Source organism: Citrus clementina, unplaced genomic scaffold, assembly GCF_000493195.1.
Source record: "Citrus clementina cultivar Clemenules unplaced genomic scaffold, Citrus_clementina_v1.0 scaffold_10, whole genome shotgun sequence".
Classification (NCBI taxonomy): domain Eukaryota; kingdom Viridiplantae; phylum Streptophyta; class Magnoliopsida; order Sapindales; family Rutaceae; genus Citrus; species Citrus x clementina.
Genome location: NW_006263302.1, coordinates 70,724 through 95,982, shown reverse-complemented (window position 1 = coordinate 95,982; position 25,259 = coordinate 70,724). Strand labels below are relative to the sequence as shown.

The window sequence follows — 25,259 nt, the reverse complement described above, 5'->3', positions numbered from 1 at the left end:
CAAATCATACCTCAAATGTTTGCATAACTCCCAATCAGCCATGTGAGAAGAACCCATCCCCTGACCCATTGATGCTTTGAACATACCCATCACAAAAATGTTCATCATGATCATTACCTCCCTCTTTCAACCGCTCAATCTTCTCAGTGACTTCTTTCAATTCCATCCTTGCCAACACATCTTCTTCACAACAACTCAATCCTATCTTCAAAAGATTTATCATTTCACTCTTACTATTTTCGGCTCCCTGGCCTTCATCTCTTTATCAAACAATTCACTTGTCCTTGTTTCTTTAACCATGTTATTGACGCAACTTGATAAGCTTGCCTTACTATCATAACCTTGCAATAGATAGTTATTAGTATTCCAAGGCTCCATACATCAGATTTCTTTGATATCTTGGCATTGTGTGCATACTGGGGTGACTTGTAAGCAGCCATGAGAGTGTGTGCATTGTCGGGGTTGATCAATGGCCTTGGGGCATAATCTGTTAATGGTCGTTTAAAGGACTTGTCAAGAAGCACATTGGATGATTTAAAGTGACCGTGAGGGGTAATTGAGCCTGGAAGCTCATTGTGGAGATAAGCCATGCCTTTGACCACCCCTTTTCAGCCTTTTTTCAATCAAGCCGTGCCACTAGTAGAAAAATGACTTTAGTTAGATACTAAATTGCTAATATTAAATTGCTAATATTAAATGAAAAAGAATTTTAGTATTTAGTGGCGGGGCCCAGACACTTAAATTAGGAGTGGCTTAGTTAAAATTTTTTTATTTAATTTGGAATACTTTTTTTTTAATGTTCACTTAAATACATTTTAAGTCTCATAGATTTAATTTTTTTATATTTTAAATAATAATAATAATAAATTATTTATTTTAAATGTGTAAAAATATCATTTTCGTAAGTAATTTCTACAAAATATTAAAAAAACAAAATAATGTGGTTATTGGGAATTAAACCAAGACTTAAAACCAACAAATAACACTTTTATCATTGAATTATAAATCTTTTGTTATATAAAAAATATACTTAATTTTTTTTATTTAACTCTTCTAAAAAGAATGTGAGGTTACATTTAAAAAAAAAAATTAATGACCGAGCAAGGGATCATGTCAATATTTGATGACATGAGCGTATTTACTATTTAGCAACTTTAGCATGATAATGATAATAACTATTGATATTTTGGTATCATTACACTGGATTCATACCAACAGATGTATCAATTAATTTTATTTTTCAAATATATACGTCGTCGTTTTCTTGTCTTAAAAATCGGGAACACTTGAATTTTTTGTCTCCTAGTCTTCCCTCTGTTAACACAATCGATTCCCGCGCTCTCCACTGACCCTAAAACTCAAATAAAGCAAAACTCTACATCAAATTAGAAGAAACCACGGGGGAAAAAAAAAAAATTACAGCCTCTAAAATGATTGATCGGAAAACAACTTGGACAGATTGAAGGTCTCACTGAAATTCCCCTACGAATCCGGCCGTTCTCACCGTCATTTTGGCCGGTCATTGACTCGCCGATGATAGCCGTTTGATTTACACCGTTGTTCCTTGTTGCCATTATTTTGAGCCGATGATAGCCGTTCCTTTCCGCCGTCATGCTATTAAACAATAGCCGTTCCTTTTGACGGACAAAGTCGAGCCTGCAGCTGTCGCGTCGTTGTCCTTATTAAAGAATTCCTAGCCCTTTTTTCAGCGCTGGAGTTTTTCTTGAATAAACCCTAGGTATTTGTTCATATTGTTATTTCTTATCTCTTATTTGATAAGTTGAAGTGAGTGACTTAATTTGATCAAATAAAGATTATCTCTATTTAGCGTTTCAGTGGGTTTTGGTAACGAATTAGTTAAATTTTGAAGCTTATTTGTCGTTTGATTTCACTGATTTTGAAGTTGTTGTTTGGATTTTGAACCTTACTTCTCTTGGACAAAATATTTAATCTGTAAGGAAAATGTATAGGAGATTCACTGGAGACAACATCAGATGGCTAACTGGATTCAACCAGATGCGTGCTCAGGTTTGTATTTTTGTTTTCGTCTATCCATAAGTTTCCATTTTGTCTGTGTAATTATCCCATTGCTAGGAAGCTCTTTATTTTCTGATATGGTGAATTGAGAAGTTACAAAATATACACCTGGAATGCTTCAGTGAATGATTCCATTTTGACCTGTTATAATGTCCGTTTCTGAGTTCTATTTTAATGTTTATTCGTTTACATATTTTTGAAAATTGATTAAAACATTGGTTAAAAGAGAACAGCAAAAACCATTTATGCATCTTTTTATATTTCTTCATTTTAGGTTAATATCATCTAGATATGATTATTATCATTAGTACTAAAAGTATGAATATAATGTATTTGTATTTTTTTTAGTTACACATGTATAAGCATAACCTGGTGTCCTATCTGTGAGTGTCGGATTGGATGAACTACAAATATTTATCTGTTGTACTCACTTAGAATACTTTTCTCATTAACCATCTATAAGCTTGCTGCTTGAAATTGCTTTGCTTTTCCTGCTACGTTTCCTCCTTCTATTGATAGTATTTTAGACAATTTAAATGCAAAAGGTCTTAGTTTAGTTGATTGGTGCGTCTTCTAGTGTTTGGTCCACTAACTATAAAAAATGTAGTTTTTCTAATATATGTTTTTCAGTTTCCTCTTGCTTAGCGTCAACTGCTTTGCTAAATATATTTTGTGGCTATTATTGAGAGCTGAGTTATAGTCTAAATGTTTGAGTTGCAGATATGCGACATGGTAGCTGTAGCTTGTATCATAAATGCCACTATTGTAGTTCCATATCTTGATAAACGGTCATTTTGGCAAGATTCTAGGTTCCTCCCTTTCCCATTTTGGATGTTAGCTGTTTGTCTCTGCATCAATGTCTTAACAGTCGAATTCTGTGGTCTGTTTTCTACTTTCTTTGTCTGCAGCAACTCTTCTGATGAAGATAATTTAAATAACTCTTTGGCTAATGATGTAAAAGTCATAAAAGATCTTCCTAATGAACTCAGTACAGCTGCCAGAGCACTTAAACATTTCAGAAGCTAGTCTGGTATGGATAACTACCTGGGAGAGATAGCTAGCATCTGGGAGGATTATCTGGTGTGTTTATTGAAATTCTTCACCACATTTCTGTTTGCAGCTTTGCATAGTATTCCAAATGTGATCATCTTGATACTCACATAATTCTTTGTAGATTATTCGAGCTGCCAAATCTGATTCTTATTTAGCAAATAATAATATACCTCCGGATATTCAGAAGCTGCATTGTCAATCCTATTTCTAGGAGCAGTTGACAATTGAATCCAATTTTTCCCATTAATTTCGTATCCGTAATAGTGCGAAAGGAAGGCCCGGCTCCAACTCATCAAGCTGTTCGCAAGGGCCAACTTGATCCTCTTCCCCAGGGATCCCAGATGAGGGAACCCTAAGAGAGCCGCCGACTCCAACTACCGTCCACTTACGACTGATTTGTTTTAAATTTAAAATGGGTCTATACGGCCCTTTCCTATTCCTTCTCTTTCTTTCTGGTTCTATTTTTCTTACTATTTCCATTAAAATTGAAAAGAAGGGCGGGCGATTTCAAAGCGGACTCCCCATTCATTAGATAGAGAAGATCACCAAGATTTCGTGATCCAATTGCTCAGGATACCCTTTTTTAGCTTTTAGTTAGTTTTTAGAATCGATTTCTTAGCCCTCCGTTTTGCCCCTCAAATTGATGCAATGAGGAAAGTAAATAATTAGTCCTGAATTTTCATTTGATCTTTTTTAGTGCTATATTTCTTGTGACCTATGCAATTATATATAGGAAAAAATTTATTTTATTGTAGTTGTTGGTGGATCGGATGAGGTCTTACTGTCCTCATATTGCACTGCATTTGCGATATGAGAAGGATGCTTGCCTTCGATGGAAGTTTTATTTTTCCAGAATGTATCCTAATTTTTGGCCTAATTCTTTTGAATTATCGAATCAAAGTAAAGAAGAAAACGAACTCGCAGACCAAGGAACTCCGAGATCGGATGCACAAGAGCAAGTAATTCTTGGATCAGTTCTCTCAAACCAAGATAGTGGATGCACGCACCCATGATTTATTTCCTATTGAGGCAGATGAACTAAGGGCAATAAGGTCTGAGTTGACTATCTAATGATTTAAATGCTCAATTTGATGCTTCTTCACTTGATTAGTTGTTTATGTTACTTGATGCATGTTATTTATTTTAACTTGGTTTAAACTTTGTAGAGAAAACACTGCCAACTGGAAAGTGAAGGAAATTGATTCCAAGGAACCGACATCCAATGGTTATTGTTCCCTAAATCCAAAGGAGGTTGGAATATTTCTTACTGCTCTAGGATATCCATCAAGCACTTCGATATATATTGCTGCTGCAGAGATATATGATGGTGATGCTCGTATGGTCGATTTACAGTCCTACTATCCTATAATGATGAGTAAGGTATTACTTGTGTCTTACATGGTGTGTGATTCTTGTCTTAAAGTAAATTCTGGTGCTTGATTATGATATGGTCCTACAATAATTTATGAGGTTTTTGATGAACATTGACCATGTAAAACCTCAAAATAGAAAATGCAATAGAATGTTCATGAGTGCGTGATAAACATGATGTGCAACTCATCTGAGATTATAATCCAGTTAGTCATATGATATTGTGCTGATGAGTTTAGCCCATCAGTCTCATAACCATGCAAGTACTGTCAATTATAATAGAAGGACCTCTCTGTAATCAACTTCAGCCATTGGTTAATTGTGGAACTCATTGTGGTAGTGTTCAATTTCACCATTTGCTTCTGATCATTAACAAATTTTCTTCACCCTCTATTTCTTGCTTACAACAAACAAAAGGGATGAAATGACTTTTATGTTGTTTTAATTTTCACAGCTCAACTTTTAAACTTTTATATATTTTGACTGATAGTTAGCATGTTGATTTGTGTTTGTGATTGCTTTCTTTGTTGGAAAAGTTGGCATCTGTTGAGAAGCTGGAACCATTTGTCAATCATGCATCTCAAATGGCCGCACTCAACTAATTTGTTTCTGCTGAAAGTGATGTGTTTTTTTCCATCAACTCCGGAAACATGGCAAGGGCAGTTGAAGGGCATCTGATGTTGAGGTAACCAACATAACTGCTAAAATTTCGAATGAGTTTTCTTTTGTTCCTTTTTTAGATTCCATCTATTGCATATTATTTGAGTCTGCATCAAAGCCATTATGCTGAGTATTGGATAATCAGGAAAATATATGTGCGTAATGGGCTGGCTTGTTTATTGAATGCATTTTTGTTTTTAGGCCATGGTAGAGTGAGATAATAATATCTTGTGAAGTCCTAATCTTTGTTTTTGCATATTTTATCTGATTGAACAAGCCCTAATAAGATCGAACACAAAAACAAATATTTTTGAAAAATTAACCTTTGGTGAATCTTCTTTAAAATATGTACTTAATGTTGATGGAGAATAAATAGTCTAATGGACACATTAAATCTATATATTATTCCATGTATGTGGTGTCTTAACAAAATGCTTGCTGCCAAGCATTGGGTTTAATGTAAATCTCTGTGACTATGCTTTATGCTTAAAGTTGCTCTTTACTTCAGCATCATGCTTAGCTAATGGCATTTCGGTGTTGCACTAATCATTTAAATCATGGATTAAATTATTCACAGTACATCGAAATTAATAAGAATTTTTCAGTTGAGTTAAATTCTTTTCCAAAAAAAGAAAAATAAAAAAAGAAAGATTTAAAATGAAGTACAAGTATTGATTTTTGTTGGCTGAAGTAATAATACCACTGTGTTTAAATTATTTTTTATTTTTTCTTTGGTTATGCACACATATAATTTGATAGCTGATGAGTTAGTTTTCGCTTTCTTTTAAGATTTGTATTTTGAGAAAACCTTTTTAATTTTTAGTTAACATAACAGTTTTTTTTTTTTTTTTCCCTTTAACAGGTTTTCAGGATTGCGCAAGATTACAGAAATAAGTACAAGATTGTAATTGGTAATGGTTGATTCTTCACGTAGTTTTTATTGTAAACTCTTTGCTCGTTTGGGTTTGACACAATGTTTTGGCTTTTACATTTCAATATTCATGTAGTTCCACAGACTAATAAATTTTCAGATTATTCAATGAATATTTCAATTCAAGCACCAATTGGAAATTTCTATTTCTGTTTTTTTTTGGTAATTTTCTTCGAATAAATATTGTTGCTATGGTATCGTTATCTTTGTAATACCCTTGTATCAATGTGTTTGATACCATAGTATTGTTGTATATATGATGTCCTAAAATCAAAATGGTTTTAATACTACAGCTATATAAAATTACTGATACTATTTTCTAGTGTCGTTATGACACTGACATGGGCTATGTTGATACTAAAATTTGGTGTCAGCAAAATATATTATTGAAACCAAAATAATATTAACAAAGGTCATTTTTCTACTAGTGTGGTTGTTTTACAGTATGACTTGCTGGACAAAAGAAAATTCTCCAACACGACCAGTATCTGACTAAACAGTAAACAGTTGTGGTTCATGAAAGAATTCCACAAGAAAGATACAAAAGTAGCGAGCAAGAGAATATGGTCAACAGGGAGCTAAGAAAATGAGCAATACACGCATATTTTAGGTGCTGATGATAGATAATTGGCATCCTTCTCATCGAAATTTTCCTAAATTTTTAAACACCTTGTGTTGCGGGTCTAACTAGTGATAGTTTGTTGCAAAAATTTGACTATTATTTTCATGCATATTAACCGCTAATTAACCATGTGAATTTTACTCAAGATGAACTTAAAAGAAATTCTTGTCCCAAGGAATCTTGATCTCCTGACAGAATGCTCTCAAATAGACATGTATGAAGGGTACCTATAACTATAAACATGTTAATGAACTAAAACATTTAAAATCAAATCAAAGAAGTTAAAATTCTTACCATGAAATTTACTAGCCAAGCTACCATTGTCAACAAACTCATAAAGCAAGAGCTTCTCCTCTTGCCTATAGTAGAAAGCTCAGAGTGGCAACAAATTCAGGCGTTCCGATCTACATAGTTCATTTGTTTATACCTCTTCACGACATATGCTTGCCGATTTGATTTATTACATTTCTTACTATTTTTGATAAATTTTTGTTAACCTGTATTGTGCGATTTATTAACCAGAAGCATTTGTGCGAATGAAAGGAATCAACAAAGTGATGAATGTTACTGTTAAAAAGTGTTAGATCCGTTTTCTTAGTTAGGCAATTTTAATTGAAGTCAACTTAATTAAATTAGGAAATGCATAAAACTAAAGAAATAACATAAGCAATTTTCACATAGTTCTGAAAATTCCCAAATATACAGAGCCACTCTCAACTATTGCACACTCCACTAAGTTACGAAAGATTACAATGTAATTGAACTTCAATTAATAAGACTCCCTCTTTGACGACGTAACCTTGTTTATGGACTTGTTCACGACCACCATTTCTCTTGTTTGTTTATCACTTTTTTTATTTATTCATATTTCAATCAAACTATAACTCATATTATATGAGCCTACTATTAATATTTACAATTAGATTATTATTGAAAATTAATTTACATTATTTTTTATGAAGCACTGCCCATATTTTTACCCTCACTAATATTCAAGTGATATATGCTATACCTTTGTAAATGAGAAGATTAGCTCTACTTAATTATTTGTTATAATTGAGGAAGAAATTTTAACCCCCACAATGTTATATGGGGGTTCAAACTATGAGGCCAGCAGACCTGACCATTTGGCCGTTGACTAAGTGGTTTTATTTATTATTTCTTTGAAATCATTTAACGCAGCAAATCCTCTTCTGCCAAACAACATAAAAACAATGAGTCTAGTTAGGCATGAATAAGGTTGTTCCAAATTTCCTAGTATATATAATCTTGCAGTTATTGTGTTTTTTTTTTCCAATTATTTAACCTAACGGTAACCCAATTTCTTTCCCCACCCATACGAGCAGGGTTTACATGATTTTCTCTTAATTTTTAATACAAGAGATTTTATTATCTCAAATAGATTTTTAATACTAGTATTACGATCACTCTATGAATACATATCTCAAAAGATTCATTTCAAATTAAATGGCATTAATCACTTGCGTTAAAAACGGTACTACATAATTTTACAGAAATTTAGAAAAATCTTCCACCACTTTTGTTCATAGTGTCTATTGGTTGAATTTTTGGGATAAATTTGGGCACATCTAGCATTATTATTACTAATAATTAAAATTTTCATATCAATAATTTGAGCATGGAGTTGCAGGCACCTGTACGTAAAATTGCCGCTACGGATGGAATTGAGGTTCGTTGGTCGTGAACACACACACAAAAAAAAAAAAAAAAAAGAGCAGGACAATCCCTATCTTGGATACGATCCAATTAGAACTTTGTTTTTGAATAAATAAGAAATTAAAAAAAAAACTCAATTAATTTTCCATGTATCTTTAATTGTGAATCGAGCAAGATACCAATCATTTCTGCTTATACTAGGTGAATATATAGATGTAATTAAGTTGGGAGTTTATGATCTATACATCGACATATGCAAGGAATTGACATATGTCACAAGGTAAAGAGTTTATAGAAATTTACATATCTCACAATGTAAAGAGTTTATTTAGTCACTTAAATGCCTTGCATAAATTTGCAGATCAATAAAGCATATTAATTCTCAAATTAAGCCAATACTGGATTCATCTTCCTGTGCAGGAATTTGAAAGAGATTGTTGGCCAGAAACATGCTAAACATTCTGTCCAGGACCCAGTTTATTTCTTTTTTTAGCAAATGTTAAAGTTTTAGGTCAAATTTTTCTCTTCCGCCATTTGAAGTTTTAAATCTACAAAGATAATTTTAGCATACAATTATTCATAAATGTTCATAGCTTTCTGATTTTGTGTCGTGCCTCAAATCGCTCTCTAGCTTACAATAATTTATTTTACATTTAGCCAGTGTGATAGCGAGAACATGTGACCCAAAACTATTGTTGTTCTAAAATTTTGAACTTTAATAGAAATTCAATGTCATGTCAATTGTTAAAATACAATTATTTTTTATCAAATTTTTTATCTATGTATCGATCGCCATCAGCAACAGCAAATATGTCTGCTTTCATTTCTTTAACAATTTTATTAATTAAATATCTGTTCTTACCCCTTCCAAAACCATAGAGTGGCTTTACCTCCTTTAGCATCTCAGTTTTTTCACTTTCCAACTCCAATTCATCAAACTGCTTAGCAAATAAGGACACTCCTAAATTTGAATGTCCAATGTCTATGGCGACAACTCCGTTTCTTTAAGTTTATGTAGCTCTATTTTCATGCTTTTCATCTGTTCTTTTGTGTCTCAATCATTCGTTTCCTTAAACCTTCTTTTAGTGTTACATTTCCCATCAAACTTCTTTTTAATTTCAACCACTGAATATCTACATAAAATATTAAAAATGAACTTTTTTAATACTAGTAAAATGAGTAGTCCATTTTAATTACAATAAAGATAAGAGTGATGATACACCTATAAATTCATGTACAAACTTTTTGATGTACAAACTGATTTGACACTAATTTATTTATTGAATGAAAATAGAAAATAATAAAAACATTTCATGTGGACCAAGAGATGTTTAATTCAACCGATTTAATTATGCCACATCAGTTTGTATAAAATAGATTTGTACAAGTGTTTGTGGCAGGGAGGGCAAAATCCAGATCCGAATCCAAATCCGCATTGAACTTTTGGCATCCGAATGCAGGTAATATCCGCACGGATTGCGGGCAAATTTTCTTGAAATCCAAATCCGTATAATAATAAAATTAAATATAATTTTAAATTTAATAATTTACCTAATAATATCAAGTAAAATTCAATTATAATCTAACAATCAACAATTCAACATCAATAACGTACAACAACACTATAAATTCACAAACGATAATTGCACAACATAAATCAAACATAAAAAAATTTAAAAAAAAATCTCAGGTAAACCGATTCATTACAATATTCTCTAATTATTATTTTTTTTTTTTAGTTTTTGACATATTTTTCATAGTCAATAAAGATTGTCGAGTTAATTATGCTCATAAATATTAAATAAATAATTTAATTTATATACTTTTTCAATTAAAATTTAATTATAAAATAATACGGATTCGGATATCCGATTTTTCAGATGCACTTGCATCCGGATCTGGGTCTAGATTTTCGAGATCTTTGCGGATTTGGGTCGAATCCAAAATTTATTGCCATCCCTAGTTTGTGGTGATATTATTAATCTAAAGATAATAAAGCATATTGATCATAAATTGCAACAAATCTAATATAACACCGCACAAGCAGTGCAACATCAACAACACTCACAAGACCAAATCATCAACATTTAACAAATAGCATAGGTACAGTTACTAATTAATTAAAAATAAAGAAACAAATATAAGTAATAAATTAAAAACAGTTTAACACAATAAAACAATTAAAATGTGGCATTTTCAAAGAAATTAATTAATTTTTCAGTAAATTAATAAATTAAAAAATTTTATACCTGCAATTATCTTTTTATTATTACATAACAACAAAACATGGTATTAGTTTCCTCTAGTATTTTAAATGTATATACATTTTTTGGTAATTGAATATTTTTTAAAAATCCATATTCAATGGATTATGAAAAAAAAAAAACTAAAAGTATATTAAAATTAATAATCTATGAAACTATATATATATATATAAATTTTTTTTCATTCAAAATTCATGTTTGATTTGATGAAAATTTACAATACATGACTAGCAACAGAAGCTTCTACAAATTTAATCTTATAAATTATTTACATTTTTCATATATTCACATGAAAATAGAGGTGGCAAACGCAACGCAGCCCGATGTTTGACCCTTTAATTCAATTCTTAATTAATCTTATTAAAAATTTTTAAATAATCTTTATCTCATAATATATCCCACCTAATCTCTATTTATCCTTATTATAATTTTATCTTAAAAAAATAATAATCTTTCTCTTTCTTTACTGGGGCAGCAGTGTTTCTTTTTTTTTCTCCTACAAGGGCAGCCATGGCTTGTGGGTGTGGGCAAGCTTGTCTGAAATCTTTAATTATTAAAATTTTAGATGTACTTAAAATCTATTTACTCTCTGAAATAATCTCACACAAGGACAATATAAAAACTATAATAAAAGTGCTTGGTGGGGAAAATTAGATAAAATGAGGGGTAGAAAATATCACCTCTCCTAATTAAATTCGGATGAGTTGGGTGCATTTTAATGAGTTAATTGAATCAATTTTTTCAAAGCCCATTAATGATTGGTTGGGTTTGGTTCATGATGGATCCATACATTCCAATTTAGGGTTAATTTTAGAAACCTCCCTTAAGGTTTGATATAATTTCAATTAGATGGCGAGATTGATTATATTCTCACTTATCTCCCCTACCGTTAGTATACATACACGTATAACATTAGTATTTGACTATTTGAGAGCAAAAATGTAAAAGATATGCTGAAAATCTAAAAAAATCAAGTAATAATAAAAAAAAATTGAAATCCATTGGATAATTATATTATCCGATTAGACACAATATTCATTGTGTAAAAGAGTGTATTTCTCTTTCTCCAGTACAAAAAAGTAATGAAGATTTCTTTCTCTCACATTAACAATCAAAGCATTTTTCACTCCACTCTCCTATTCTTAGTTGCTAGAACAAAAGGAACTAAACACAAAGAGCATATATAACCCATGAAGAAGACAAACATGAGTGGTCGGAGAAGGCTACCAACTGGTGACGATCAACGGCGGCCGGTATATGCCACTGGTATTGGAGTTTGTAAGAAATTAGTTACTTTATCAAAGTCTAAAATTTTTAAATACCTTTGATTTTCTTGTTTTTGGAGATTTTATAAGTGGTAGTTGGTTGTGTTTGATTTGTCTTGTTCATTGGTTGGTGGTGGAAAATTTGATTCAAAGGAGAGTGGGTTCAACCATATGTGGCCATGAGTTGAAAAAAATTGTTATTGGTTATTTTATATTTGTGATTTACACTATACATAGTGTAATAAGACATATAAAGCCAATTATTTGTTATTCTTATGCAAATGGGTATGTAAAATAGTAGTCTTAGTTGTAGTTTTTATTTTTCAAGTTTGCTAAAGTGGATCTATTTATGAATTTGCAGTGTTTTTGTACGCCTATCACACAAACACAATTCCTGCGTTTTTGAGCGACATTGCTTGTCCCTCGTGCGATAGGCTCACGTCGCACGAACACAGTTTCTGTGTTTTTGGGCGACAACCAATGTTGCCCAAAAATACTGTTTTTATGTTTTGGGCGGCGACATACTCTTGTCGCATGTACACACATTCTGTGTTTTTGGGCAACAAGTTTTGTCTCTCGTGCGACAGTATTTTGTCGCTTGTGCAACATGCATGTCACATGAAAATCACAGTTTTTACTTAATATTAATTCAAAATAAAAATAGTAAACACACACACACACACACATATGTAATTAAAACATATATATACATATTTTTAATATCTTTATTAAAATGTATTACTATTATCATTATTTTTCTTTATTATTGTAATTGTTGTTGTTGTTGTTGTTTAGTAATGTTGTTATTATTATTATTCTTAATTATTACTTTTCTTTCACTTATTAACGTGTGCATATTCACATATGATAGGGGCGAAAGGCTAGTTGAATCGTCTGGTGTTCCACTGAAACCGGCAGCAGAAATGGACTTGTTTGACTTAGCAAACGAGAATGAGTTTGCTCTCCCTTATTTGAATGATGAGGTTCACATTGAGCAGGTGACGGCAATAAAAGATTCTCTTGAGAGGATGCTAGCAAATTAGGATGTCGTACCATCTTTTTGTACTCAGTCATAGGCACAAGATTGAATTTTTGTATATTTTGTATACTTTGTATAAATGTGATACTAATAAACTCACATTATAGTGACAATACCATATATAAAGTATAACTCAGCTATCATGACACACTGTTAGTTAATTTTGTTCTTTTTGTATATATGGGTTACTGTTGGATGTATAGGTTGATGAAATTTAGTCAATTTGTGACTGTCACCAACTGTAAGCTGCAGAAATGCACATGTGACTGTAATTTAAATTATGGTGCCAATCCACTTAGTATTATTTTCCAATTCAATTAACTCATACTAATGTTTTTTTTCCTCTCAGTACGAATTTAAATGTTCGTTATTTGTTATTTGTGTTGCTGGTTTGGTGACATACAACTTGATGGTTTGGAATTTACTTATTTCTTTAAACAAGTAAAATATTGGTGGTTTGGTGGTGATGAAATCCTTTAACGTATTTTGGAGACTGGTATAGTAAGTTGCTGAGAGAACTAAATTATTTTTTAGTGGTTTTTGATTTCACGCACTAGTTAAACAAGCTTTCTGTAATTTGGGGAGACATACACTGTCTCTCGGGAGACGAGCATTCATGGCTCAAAATTACAGAAACAAGCTTTCTGTAATTTGGGGAGACATACACCTGTCGCCCGGGAGACGGTGCCCGTCGCTCTAAATCACAGGCGCTTGTCGCAATAGGCCCTGTCGCGCGTGGGATTCTGCATAAATGCAAAAGACCCTCTTAAGCTAGTAATCGCAAACTTTTCGTTCTAGATAATGAGCTTACAAAACAAGAATTCGCATGAATGCACCATCAACACCTTAATCTACCTAAAACAAGACAAACAAACCCGAATAGACATTTTGTCAAGCACCTCATGTGCCATTTATTAACTACCATTTCATTAAACCATTTTTAATATTTACACACCAATCAATCCTAATGCTCATCTATAATCATTTATATACTCATTTGTCATCAATCAATCTTAGGCAAACAAAAAACAAAAAGAATTTACAATATAAGGCTTGCCAAATTACCGGAAACTAACGTGATATATTGTGGCCAAAATGGCGGAAGTAGAGCAACGTGTTGCCGGAGATCAACTTGCTGTCAAACGCCCGTCCAACCGCTGTTCCCTTGTCGCCGGAAAACTCAAGACTTAGGTTGAATTTGGAGAGAAGAGAAGGTATATATTTGGCAAGCTATTTTCGTCATACCCTTACTTTGCTGGCGCCAAAATTTTGGGTTGAATAATTGGTTTGGATATTTCAGTCGTTTCTCAAGTCAACTAACGGTCAAGTAGTGTGTATACTAACGGCAGGGGAGGTAAGTGAGAATACAATTAATCTCGCTATCTAACTGAAATTATATCAAACTTCAGGGAAGATTTCTAAAAATAGCCCTCCCAACTTACCCAATCTGTTAACTTTCAACTACCAAACCCAAAATAAATAAACCTAATTTTTAACCCTTTCTACTCTTTTATTGAAAAATAGTTCTTTTGAACTTTTCTCTTTTAAGCTTGGCGTTTATTCTAATGTTCAGTCCCAATTCCAAAATTTAATAATCCCATTCGATTGTCAATAAACATAAGTTGATATTCAAATATATTATGCCATATGGTTTACAACATTTATTTTTGCTCCCTTGTTTACCGATAAATATTAGACTACAAACAACATTTCATATTATGATGCAGAATTAATGTTTTATTTTTACCTCCATTTTAATTCGATTTTAAGTACTAATAGTTTTTTTCAATGTTTTAATTTATTTAATTTTCAATTATAATTGAACTGTCAACCCCGTCAACCCAACCCAACCCAACTATTTAAGGGTTGCATTGGTTTGGGATGGGCATGTTATTGTTGGACCAATTTCAAAATAAATTATGAATAATTTCGAAATAAATGATGTTTTATTATAAAAATATGTCTTATTATAAAGACATGTCCAATTAGTTATGCCTTATACATGAGATATTTTTTACTTAAGGATGTATCCTTTCATGATGGTATTTCATTTGAAATAATCACGAAAATAATGATCCTACACCACTATTTCCTCAGCCCTTTTTCCTAAAACAAATTGCATTACATAACATTTATTTTTTATGCATAAAATATCCAAGAGTATTCAGGTTTGTTTTTATCAATGCACAATACAAGCTAACAAATAAGTGCTATATTATATCCTGGAGGTGTATTGCTTAACACATGTGCCTCACTCGATTGATGGGGACAAATAATATCTTATAGAAAGCAACAATTGTAACGTGTCTTAAAATACACATTAATTTTCTGTAATTCACCTATTATTATTGTTTTCTTTGTACCTATATGGTTGTAGACATATGACTTTATTATAGTTCCACTTTTATCACTGCAATTATCTTGACTTTATTACAATTCCACTTTTATCACTTCAATTATCTGCATTTTCCATTCCCCACAAAACATATATCCTCAATAGTTATTTGATTGGGTTGAGTTGGTTTCCTCTAAATAGTAAGAAAATTAAAAAAAAAAAGTAATTCACAATAGTTTTGTTTAAAACAGTTTTTTCATCTATTTGAAATATCCAAATTCATTAAGGGTAAAACAGTTAAAATATACAAAAAAATCGGGGAGAGGGATGTGTTGAGCTATTTCACAAATTATAGGGATGTGAAAAACATTTACTCAAGGTCTTTGTGTGCATTTTGATTAAACTTTTGTGGTCTATTGATCCTTTTAATTATATGGCGTAACGAGTGTATTGAATATTGATGATAGATTTTGTTTGTGATTTAAACTATTCTTATATTTTTATTTATAAACATTTCACGAATTATAGAAATGTGAAAAACATTTGCTCGAGATTTTGTGTAAATTTTGATTAAGCTTTTGAGGTCTCTTGATCCTTTTAACTATATGGTGTAATTAACTACAATCACGTGAATTTTATTCCATTGAAACTCAAATCATTCTATTAAAAAATTCAATTCAACTAATTGATCCTCGCCATGCATTTTTTCTAGAGAAATTAAATTATCATTATGAATAATATTAAGGATCCTAATATTTGAGTTCCAACTATTATATATATTTCATCTATTAATAGTGAATTTTATAATTGATAAAATCTATAAGACTCACGTTGTTATGGTGAATCTATCATGTTTCATGATATAGAGATGATCATGCAATTAACAGGTAAGTAAAATAATGAATTAACCAAAAATAAAATAAAACAAAACAAAAAGAAAGAAAAGGAAAACAAAAAGGTGATCGTTTCATTCATTTTCTTTCTACAAACCAACAAATTATGAATTTCTATCGCCTAAACTTCAACTTACGCAAATTAATTACACGACTGGCTAACCACAATAACCTCATTTTTTTTCTCCCTACTAACCTCACGTTTCATTCATGAATATGAAATTGATCCCCTCAGAATAACCAATTCCATCTTTATCTTTATGTTTTTATAGTCAATTATCAGCAGGTGCAACAAATCATACCTCAAATGTTTGCGTGGTTTCCAATCAGCCATGTGAGAAGAACCCGTCCCCTGACCCATTAATGCTTTGAACATACCCATCACAAAAATATTCATCATGATCATTACCTCCCTCTTTCAACCGCTCAATCTTCTCAATAACTTCTTTCAATTCCATCCTTGCCAACACATCTTCTTCACAACAACTCAATCCTATCTTCAAAAGATTTATCATTTCACTCTTACTATATTTGGCTCCCTTCATCTCTTTATCAAACACATCACCTGTCCGTTTTTCTTTAACCATGTTATTGACCCAATTTGACAAGCTTGCCTTACTATCATAACCTTGTAATAGATAGTTTTCAGGATATTTGCCAGTTAATAACTCTAAGATTAGTATTCCAAGGCTCCATACATCAGACTTCTTCGATATTTTGCCATTGTGTGCATACTCGGGCGACTTATAAGCAACCATGAGCGTGTGTGCATTGTCGGGGTTGATCAATGGCCTTAGAGCATAATCTGTTAATAGTGGTTCAAAGGACCTGTCAAGAAGCACATTGGATGATTTAAGGTGACCATGAGGGATAATTGAGCCTGGAAGCTCATTGTGGAGATAAGCCATGCCTTTGACTACCCCTTTTATGATTTTCAGCCGGGTTTGCCAATCAAGGCCTGGTCGTTGTTTAGTATGATTTGCTGGACAAAAGAAAATTATCCAATATGATCAGTATCTGAGCAAATACTTGTGGTTTGTTGAGAATTTCACAAGAGAGATGCAATAGTGGTGTGCAAGACAATATTGTCAACAGAAAGCTAAGAAAATGGGCAATACACACATCGTTTTAGATGCTGATAGATAATTAGTATCATTCTGATCTGAAATTTCATAAATTTTTAAAGATTTTGTGTCTCAACTCAACTAGTGAAAGCTCTTTGTCGGAATTTAACTTTTTTTTTAATCTATATTAATCAGTAATCACCTATGTGAATAAACTCATATTATAAAAAAATCTTGATCCTAAGGAATCCTGATCTAATAAAAGAATGCTCCCAAATAAACATCTATGAATTGACACGGATAATTGTAAGCGCAAAAACATTTAAAATTAAAATCAGGTAAGTTAAGAATCTTACCATGAAGTTTACTAGCCAAGCTACCATTCTCAACAAACTCATAAAGCAAGAGCTTCTCCTCTTTCCGATAGTAAAAAGCTGTGAGAGGCAACAAATTCGGATGTTCCAATCTCCCAAGCCTCTTCATATGCTCTTGAAAATCTTCTCTTCCGACATTGTTCATTTGTTTATATCTCTTCACGACATATGCTTGCCCATTTGATATAACTGTCTTGTAAGAAGCACCAAATGTCCCACTTCCCAAAACCTCAGCCGATGCTCTAAGCATGTCTTGTAAATCAAACGGCTCCATATCATCCCTCACAAATGAAAGCTTCCCATAATCAGCCTTTTTCTTGATCTCAATAGGCTCCGGTTCCACTTTACTACTTCCAAATGAAGTTGGCAACTTGCTTGAGTCTTCATATGACGAGGCTCGTTCGATCTGTGTTTTGCGTTTTCTCAAGTAGAAGATTATCAAAATAGCCGCAATAATTCCAAGTGAAACTCCTAGAACTAATACTATCATGATAATTTTTAGCAGAGATACCTCCTTCTTTTGGTTTGGATTCTCCTGGACTATGATCGGCGGCTGCCCTTTCGGCGGCTGGCTCACATTGTTCGGAATCTCAGGATGTTTCGGCAATACACAAGGGTCTAAAGGCGGCCCACATAAATTTTTGTTACCTGGATTGAGCAAATGAAAGTTATGAACCAAAAGTATTTGTGCAAGTGAAAAATTGAAAAGGGCAATGCTGTCAACTATCCTCTTAGTTCTCTTCATTTTAAAAATTACATAAAATGTTTTTACAGTGTTATTTTTATGGTTGCCGAATCGAACCTTTTAAGGCTAAATTGCTTTTGTTTTACTTTTATAAAACTTAAAATTCAAACAAATTCAAGGGGCAACGATTTGTGTAACTTTAAAATTATAGGGAGTAGCAACAAAACTGCTTAATTGGCTTAAATCCTAGAGACTACAGGAGAATTTACCCTTATTTATGATGCTCAAACCTTAATATGTAACTGAAATGTGCATAGATTTGGATAACATACTTACCTGCAAAGGTGGACGGGTCCATCTTGCTTAAACTTTCGGGAATTGGACCTTCCAATTCATTATTGGCCAAACCTAAAGACCTCATCTCATTCTGTTTAATTTCGGGTACTTGTCCTTGAAATTTATTGGCTTCAAGCCTCAGCTCCATAAGCTTGGGCAATTGAACAAGTGATGAAGGAATTGTACCCGTTAACCTATTATTTGCCATATACAATTTCTTCAACGAAGTCATACCCTCAAATGCATCATCAGAAATGTTCCCTGAAAAGCCATTGTCTGACAAATAGATAGATTTCAATGGCCCCATTTTCCTTAGATCAGGCAATGGGCCTTCAAATTTGTTATTCATGAAACTTACTGTGCGCAACGAAGATAATAAACCGAGAGATTCGGCAGCAATAGTCCCTGATAAATTCATTTGCTCAAGTTTCAGTCCCCATACACTGCCATTCAAACAAAGAACACCATTCCAATTTGGATAATTGAATGTGCATGGATTCCTTAAAGCATTCCAATTAACGAGAGCAGATGATGAATCATTCAATGAACTCTTGAATTGTAAGAGAATTTCAGTGTCTGATAAACCAAAAGTCACACCAACAAATGATATTAAAACCAAAACATGTAAAACATTGCGCGCAGGCCTGCCAATGTGCCTGCCCATTGGCAATCATGTACCAAGAGAACACAACAAAACCTTCTTCAAATTTAATTCTTCAAGGAAAAGAGATTAATTTTTGTTTTATCAAATTTTCTTTGCAAAGAAAACTGGCGATCATGGAGACAAAGGTGGTGCCAAGTTGAGCAGAAAAAAATGATAAGAATAGAAAGTCGATGGCTTCTTTTTTTTTTTTTTCTAACAAAAGGAAATTAAACCAAATTAGTGGAATTAAGACGCTAACATTAATTTTATTTTTTCCTTCATTTGCCAGTCTATGAGTTGTCATTTAGAGGTTGAGCTGTCAGTAAGAGAAATCTAAGGCTGGCCCTCGAATATTTATGATGTTTGTTGTGCAATTTTGTTGGCTACGTGGGTGGATTCTCTATTTATTTGGAAATATTACAAGCCATTTACCTTAATTTTAGCAAATCTATTGCTCTTCGACTTGTTGAATCTCCTTAGGGAACACATACACTTCGGATTTTTAGGTAGTGAAAATACTAATTTATCTAGCGAAGTTCAACCAATATTGCTAGTTTTAAGTAAATTTTGCTAGTGAACTTAAAGTAGGTTATAAATAATATCCTAATTATAGATGCATAATCACCAACTTTATTCTATTCTATCCCCAAATTTGCGGGGAAGGAGGTTTAATTCTTGCAATTCTATTGATTTCCCCGTAATTAAGTGGAGTAGACTTCTTCTTCATCCCAACAAATATTCCTAATGTACTCAGAATTATGTTAGTTGCTTTATAGGTAAAAGTTAGCTAAGGTCTATTACCATTTTAGAAGTATGGAGTAAGCTTCATAGAATTCAGCCCCTATTTTTCAAATTTAATAAATGTGAGTTAATGAAAAAAAAAAATTGCTTCACGGATAAAAAATGGTCTGATTGTTTTTTTATTTTATTATTACAATATAAGTTTATTGTCATGGTAATGTTAAAAAAGAAAGTGCTACACTCGTTAGTTATTGTCATTGTACACATAATATGCATGCTTGAGATGACTTATTTAATAGGCATGAGTGTTTTTTTAGTCTTCAAAACTCTTTTAAAAACCTTTAGTATTGTTCAGTTTTCTCAAGTAAGTTATTTTGTCTTTACTAACATATGCTATTTAGACTTTTGAGACTAGAGGTTAGAGAACCTTTAAAATTGTCTAAACTGTCATGTTTTTATTTCACAATCTTATTTCATTCATTTTATGATACAACTTTTAAAACCTATCTATTAAGTAATTTTATAATTTTTTAATAAAACCTCTTATTAAAAACCAGATAACGAAAATATTTTTGATAAAAACTTACTAATAAGTAGGGTTGGCAATGGAATGGAATGGGGCAGGATTTGCCAATTCCAATTCTATTTAGTATATGCAAGTGAGATAAAAAAATCTTATTTTTGTCCCTTTATTTTTTTGAGACAAAAATTTATCCCAATCTTGTCCTATTAAATATCTCGTTTCATCCGTTATCCTGAATAGTCCTAAATATAAATAAATAAATAAATAAATAAATTTTGACATTATTTTTCTTTTAAAGATCCATCAAAACTCAATAGAGCAAAAATCTTAAATAAATACAAAATAAAATAATCAAATAATAGTTTTATTTTGACTACATACATGTTTGAATACAATTCTATGCTAACATTTTTTAATTACCTGTTTGCTTTCATTGCATATTAATAGTAAGATTTACGCTTCAAAAGTTATAGATTTGGACAGTAATCAACTTATATTTTGACTATAAAAAAATATAAAAAATAAATTTTAATTGTGACTATTGGCTGACACTTCACTTTCTAATTATATTACTTTTATTATTTAATTTTAGGCTTTAGGTTTCAACTTTGAACGTTACTTAAGTTAAAATTATAAAATAATTAAAAATTTAAAATAGTCTTCAAATTATATTATTAATGGGATATACAAGATGAGACGAGATTTTATAATTGGTCCTCCTCCTATCCCAGAAATAAAGGTGGGATTTATTTTTTGTCTTTGTCCCATCCCACTTTAATTTGGGATGTGTAAATATTTTCCAATTTCTTCCCAAAGGAGATCGGATCCCACATGATTCCATTCGAACAGGAAAAAATGTCATCTCTACTTATAAAAAGCTCTACTTGTTGAGTCAATTGGGCTAATTTTAAGAAAAATAGAAATTATTCAAATCTGTGTTTATTTTGGGGTTGTTTAGATATTACAAAATGTATGTTGTACTTTTGTAGTTTTTTTTAAAGGAAATAAGAGTTTATTAAACAAACAAGAAATTAATCAAATAGGTAGGTAGAACATGACTCCACTCACTCGGACCTGACATAGAACCCCCCACTCTAGCAATAGTATGGGCGGCAGTTTTCGCAAATCTACGAACAAAAAAGAAAGAAACATCTCCTAAAGAGTGAGCCAAAGCTCCACAATCAGCAATAATAGTACCAAAGCCATTAGGATAAACAGCAGTATCACATAGGGTGTGTTTGGTTGAGGTATTAAAACTCCTCATTTCATTAAATTTACACATCCCCATGTTTGGTAGATAAAAGGCTACAACAACAACTAAACCTAACTCACAGTCGGAATTAAGCTAATGAAGCAACTGCCGCTTGTTTGTTTGTTTTTTTTTTTTTTCCTTTAACGTTTTCACGTGCTTTTGCTTTGACTTTTGCCTTTGCTTATTAACAATAATAATAATAATAAATAAAATAAAATAAAATATTTTATTTAATGTAATATTATATATATATATATATATATTTTTTAATTTTTTACATTATAATTATTACTATAAATTAATAAATATGTAATTTATTATTCAATATTGTTATAATATATTTTTATTTTTATATTATAATTTATTAATAAATTTATAATTGATTATAACTAATAATAAATATTTAAATATGAATAAATTTTAATAATATTAATTTAAAAATAATAATAGTATAAATAATAATATAAAATATTAATACAATTTAAATATATTAATATAATCTAATTTAATATTTAATTTAATTGAAATTAATCACAAAAAATTAATATAGTACAGTATAGTACCAAACATTGTATAGTATCATTATAATACAGTGCTAATGCAATACAACATAATACAATACAATGTGCCAAACGCATCCATAGAGCATTAAAAACATGTAAGCTATCCATCTCAAGAATAATAGGAAAGTCTGGAAAATTCTTGAGCCAACTAAGAGCTTCACGCATGCCAATCGCATCGGCCTTGCGAGCTTTAAATATGCCGGGGAGGAAACCACTCATCGCCGCAACAAAATCATCCTCAGAAGACCATATGACAGCCCCAAAGCTGATTGTGTCTCGAGAGCGTGAAATAGCTGCATCAACATTACACTTGTGCCACCCTTCATGAGGTCTTTTCCAGCAAAGCAGACCGTGATCAAAAGTATTAGAAGCCAGTGCAAAGCAAGAACTCTTGCAAGCTTGCTGCCATTGAAACAAGCTCTGACCAACCAAATTGAGCACATTTGTCGCCCTTCCATTGATATTTTTCCAAACTTTATTATTCCTATTTAATCAAATACCCCAACAAATCACGGCAGCCAAACTACAATCATCTCCATTACAGTGAGCAAATAAAGCTTCTAGCCATTCTCCAAACTTCAAAAAACTCCCAACAAAACCAATCACAGATGACATCCAACTGAAACACTAACTAGGCAACCCAAGAGGAGGGTGAATTGTTTTTTTTTTAAAACTTAAGTTAAACAAATTGCGCAACAATAATCTATTGCCTTAATCAAATCAAAAACAATAAATTCAATAAAGCTCAATAATAAAAGAGTAAGGGAAGAGAGAGCAAACACAATAATTTTTACGTGGTTCGGCAATCCCCGCCTACGTCCACTCCTCCAAGCACACCGGGCTTGAGAATTTCATTATCCAAACCTCCCAAGGTTTCAAACGCTTACAATTGACTTCCAAGGTATCAATGGACCTTTACAACATGAGATTATCCACAATCTCTTAACCCAAGTGTATCCCAACACTTACAACCTCTCAATTTGATTTTACAAAAAAGATTACAAAAATTTCTCTTACACAATGTGTTTGTATACAAATGAAAGCCCAATATGTGTGAATAAATGAAATGAATACACAAAGTTTATGCTTTTAGATTTGCAGAGAAATACTCAAAATATCAATAGTTGCATCATATTAAATTAATTAGATTTGAGCCATTTTATAGTTGAAGAAGAAAACTAGCCGTTATTGACTTTCTAGTGAAAACCGGCTTGCCATTTTTGTGAATCCGATTAGCCGCTTCATGTTACCGTTATGTTAAAAAATTTGAATTTTTGCACATCCGGTATGCCACTTTCATGAATCTGGTTAGCCGTTTTTATTCTAGAGAGTTTCTGCCCATAATCGGTTTGCCGCTTTCTTCAATCTGGTTAACTGCTTGCTACAGTGACTGCTACAATGAACTATTTTTTAAAATTATAATTTTACCCCAAAATGTTTAATATCGGCATTATGGTCCAAAAAATCATAAAACTTTGTAAAAAGGTCCATTTTCGAAATTTCTAAACAATGCTTGTCATTCCTAAAATGTTCTGAAATTATGATATGACCTAAAATGCTATGAAACTTTTCAAATAAGTCCTTTTCCAGAATTCCAAACAATACTTGTTGATTTCAAAGTTTTCAAAACTCTTTCAATTAGATCATAAACATGAAAAAGAACCAATTTCATAAAATCATTTTTCCATTAAACATAAAACGTTTATAATGTGAAAATAATGATTTATTAAAATTGTATAAAAATAATTTGAGCTTTTAAAAACTTAATCATTCTTAATCTTATTTGTTATCATCAAAATCAACATTATGGAAACATATATGTTAACACCAGCAAGTTTAGCAATAGGGCATTCAACCAAAATATGATAAATAGTTTCATTTGATGCGTTGCAAATAGGGCATAAAGGATGTACTTCTACTCGGCGCTGCAAAAGATTGTCAACTGTTGGAACACATTAACCAAAGCTCTCCAAAGAAAGTTTTTAACCTTTGCAGGAACTGGAAGCTGCCATAATTTTTTTCCAAATACCGCTATTGGGAGGATTAGGCAGATTTTCTAACATTCTGTAACAACTGAGAACTGTGTACAAGCCTTTAGGACCGGGTAACCAATACCAAGTATCACTGTGGAGACAAGTACCAAGAGGAATTGACGGATAAGCTTGCGGTCCCTGATATTAAATATATCAACGACTACATCATAATCCCATCGGTGGTGGTTAGGAACCATTAGACTGTCCATTACAGCAGTAGCAATATTATCGGGCAGAGACGAAGGAGCAAACCTATTCTTGTTGTCCGGAAGCCAATGAGCCAAACCAATAACAGTTTGCTGACCCCTCCAATTTGAACACGACTACCTTGTAGAATAGCCTTCTATGCTGCCAAAATTGATCTCCAAACATAGCTTGGATTGCTACCCAAGGCAGCTTCAGTAAAAAAAGTTTGAGGATAATACCTTGCCTTAAACAATTTAGCCACAAGAGTACCTGGATTGGTTAAGAGATGCCATCCTTGCTTGCCGAGCATAGCGATGTTAAATTGATGTAGGTTCTTGAAGCCAAATCCCCCATAGTTCTTAGGTTTGCATAACCGGTCCCATTTCATCCAAATAATACCTCTACTGCTGTTACCCTTGCTGCCCCACCAAAAAGAATTCATCATCTTTTCAATCTCTCTACAAAGCTCAAGAGGAAGCAGGTAAATATTCATTGCATAGTTGGGCATTGTTTATGCAATTGTCTTGAGCAAACTCTCCTGCCTTCTCTAGATAACAACTTTTGATTCCACCCCTGGAGGCGCTTCCAAAGATTCCACCCATGGAGGCGCTTCTAAACTTTGTCTTTAATATAACGAAGAGCATCCAACTTTCTTCTGCCAATAGAGGAAGGTAATCCCAAATAAGTACCATGATCTACTATTGCCGTGACT

General features: G+C 32.2%; 1 protein-coding gene and 1 pseudogene across 1 annotated transcript; one reads left to right on the top strand and one right to left on the bottom strand.

Moving 5' to 3' along the window:
- Positions 1-1,962: 1,962 nt before the first annotated feature.
- On the top strand, positions 1,963-6,097 carry LOC18053647 (annotated as a pseudogene).
- A 10,376-nt stretch (positions 6,098-16,473) lies between these two features.
- LOC18053633 (pollen receptor-like kinase 4) lies at positions 16,474-25,055 on the bottom strand. The gene is made up of 7 exons (XM_024192212.1): positions 24,787-25,055; positions 24,469-24,667; positions 22,357-22,730; positions 18,607-19,262; positions 18,163-18,233; positions 17,568-18,102; positions 16,474-17,129 (listed from the first exon to the last, which is right to left on the bottom strand). Exons 1-7 carry the CDS (start codon positions 25,053-25,055, stop codon positions 16,474-16,476), a joined length of 2,760 nt encoding a protein of 919 aa, XP_024047980.1.
- Positions 25,056-25,259: the final 204 nt, after the last annotated feature.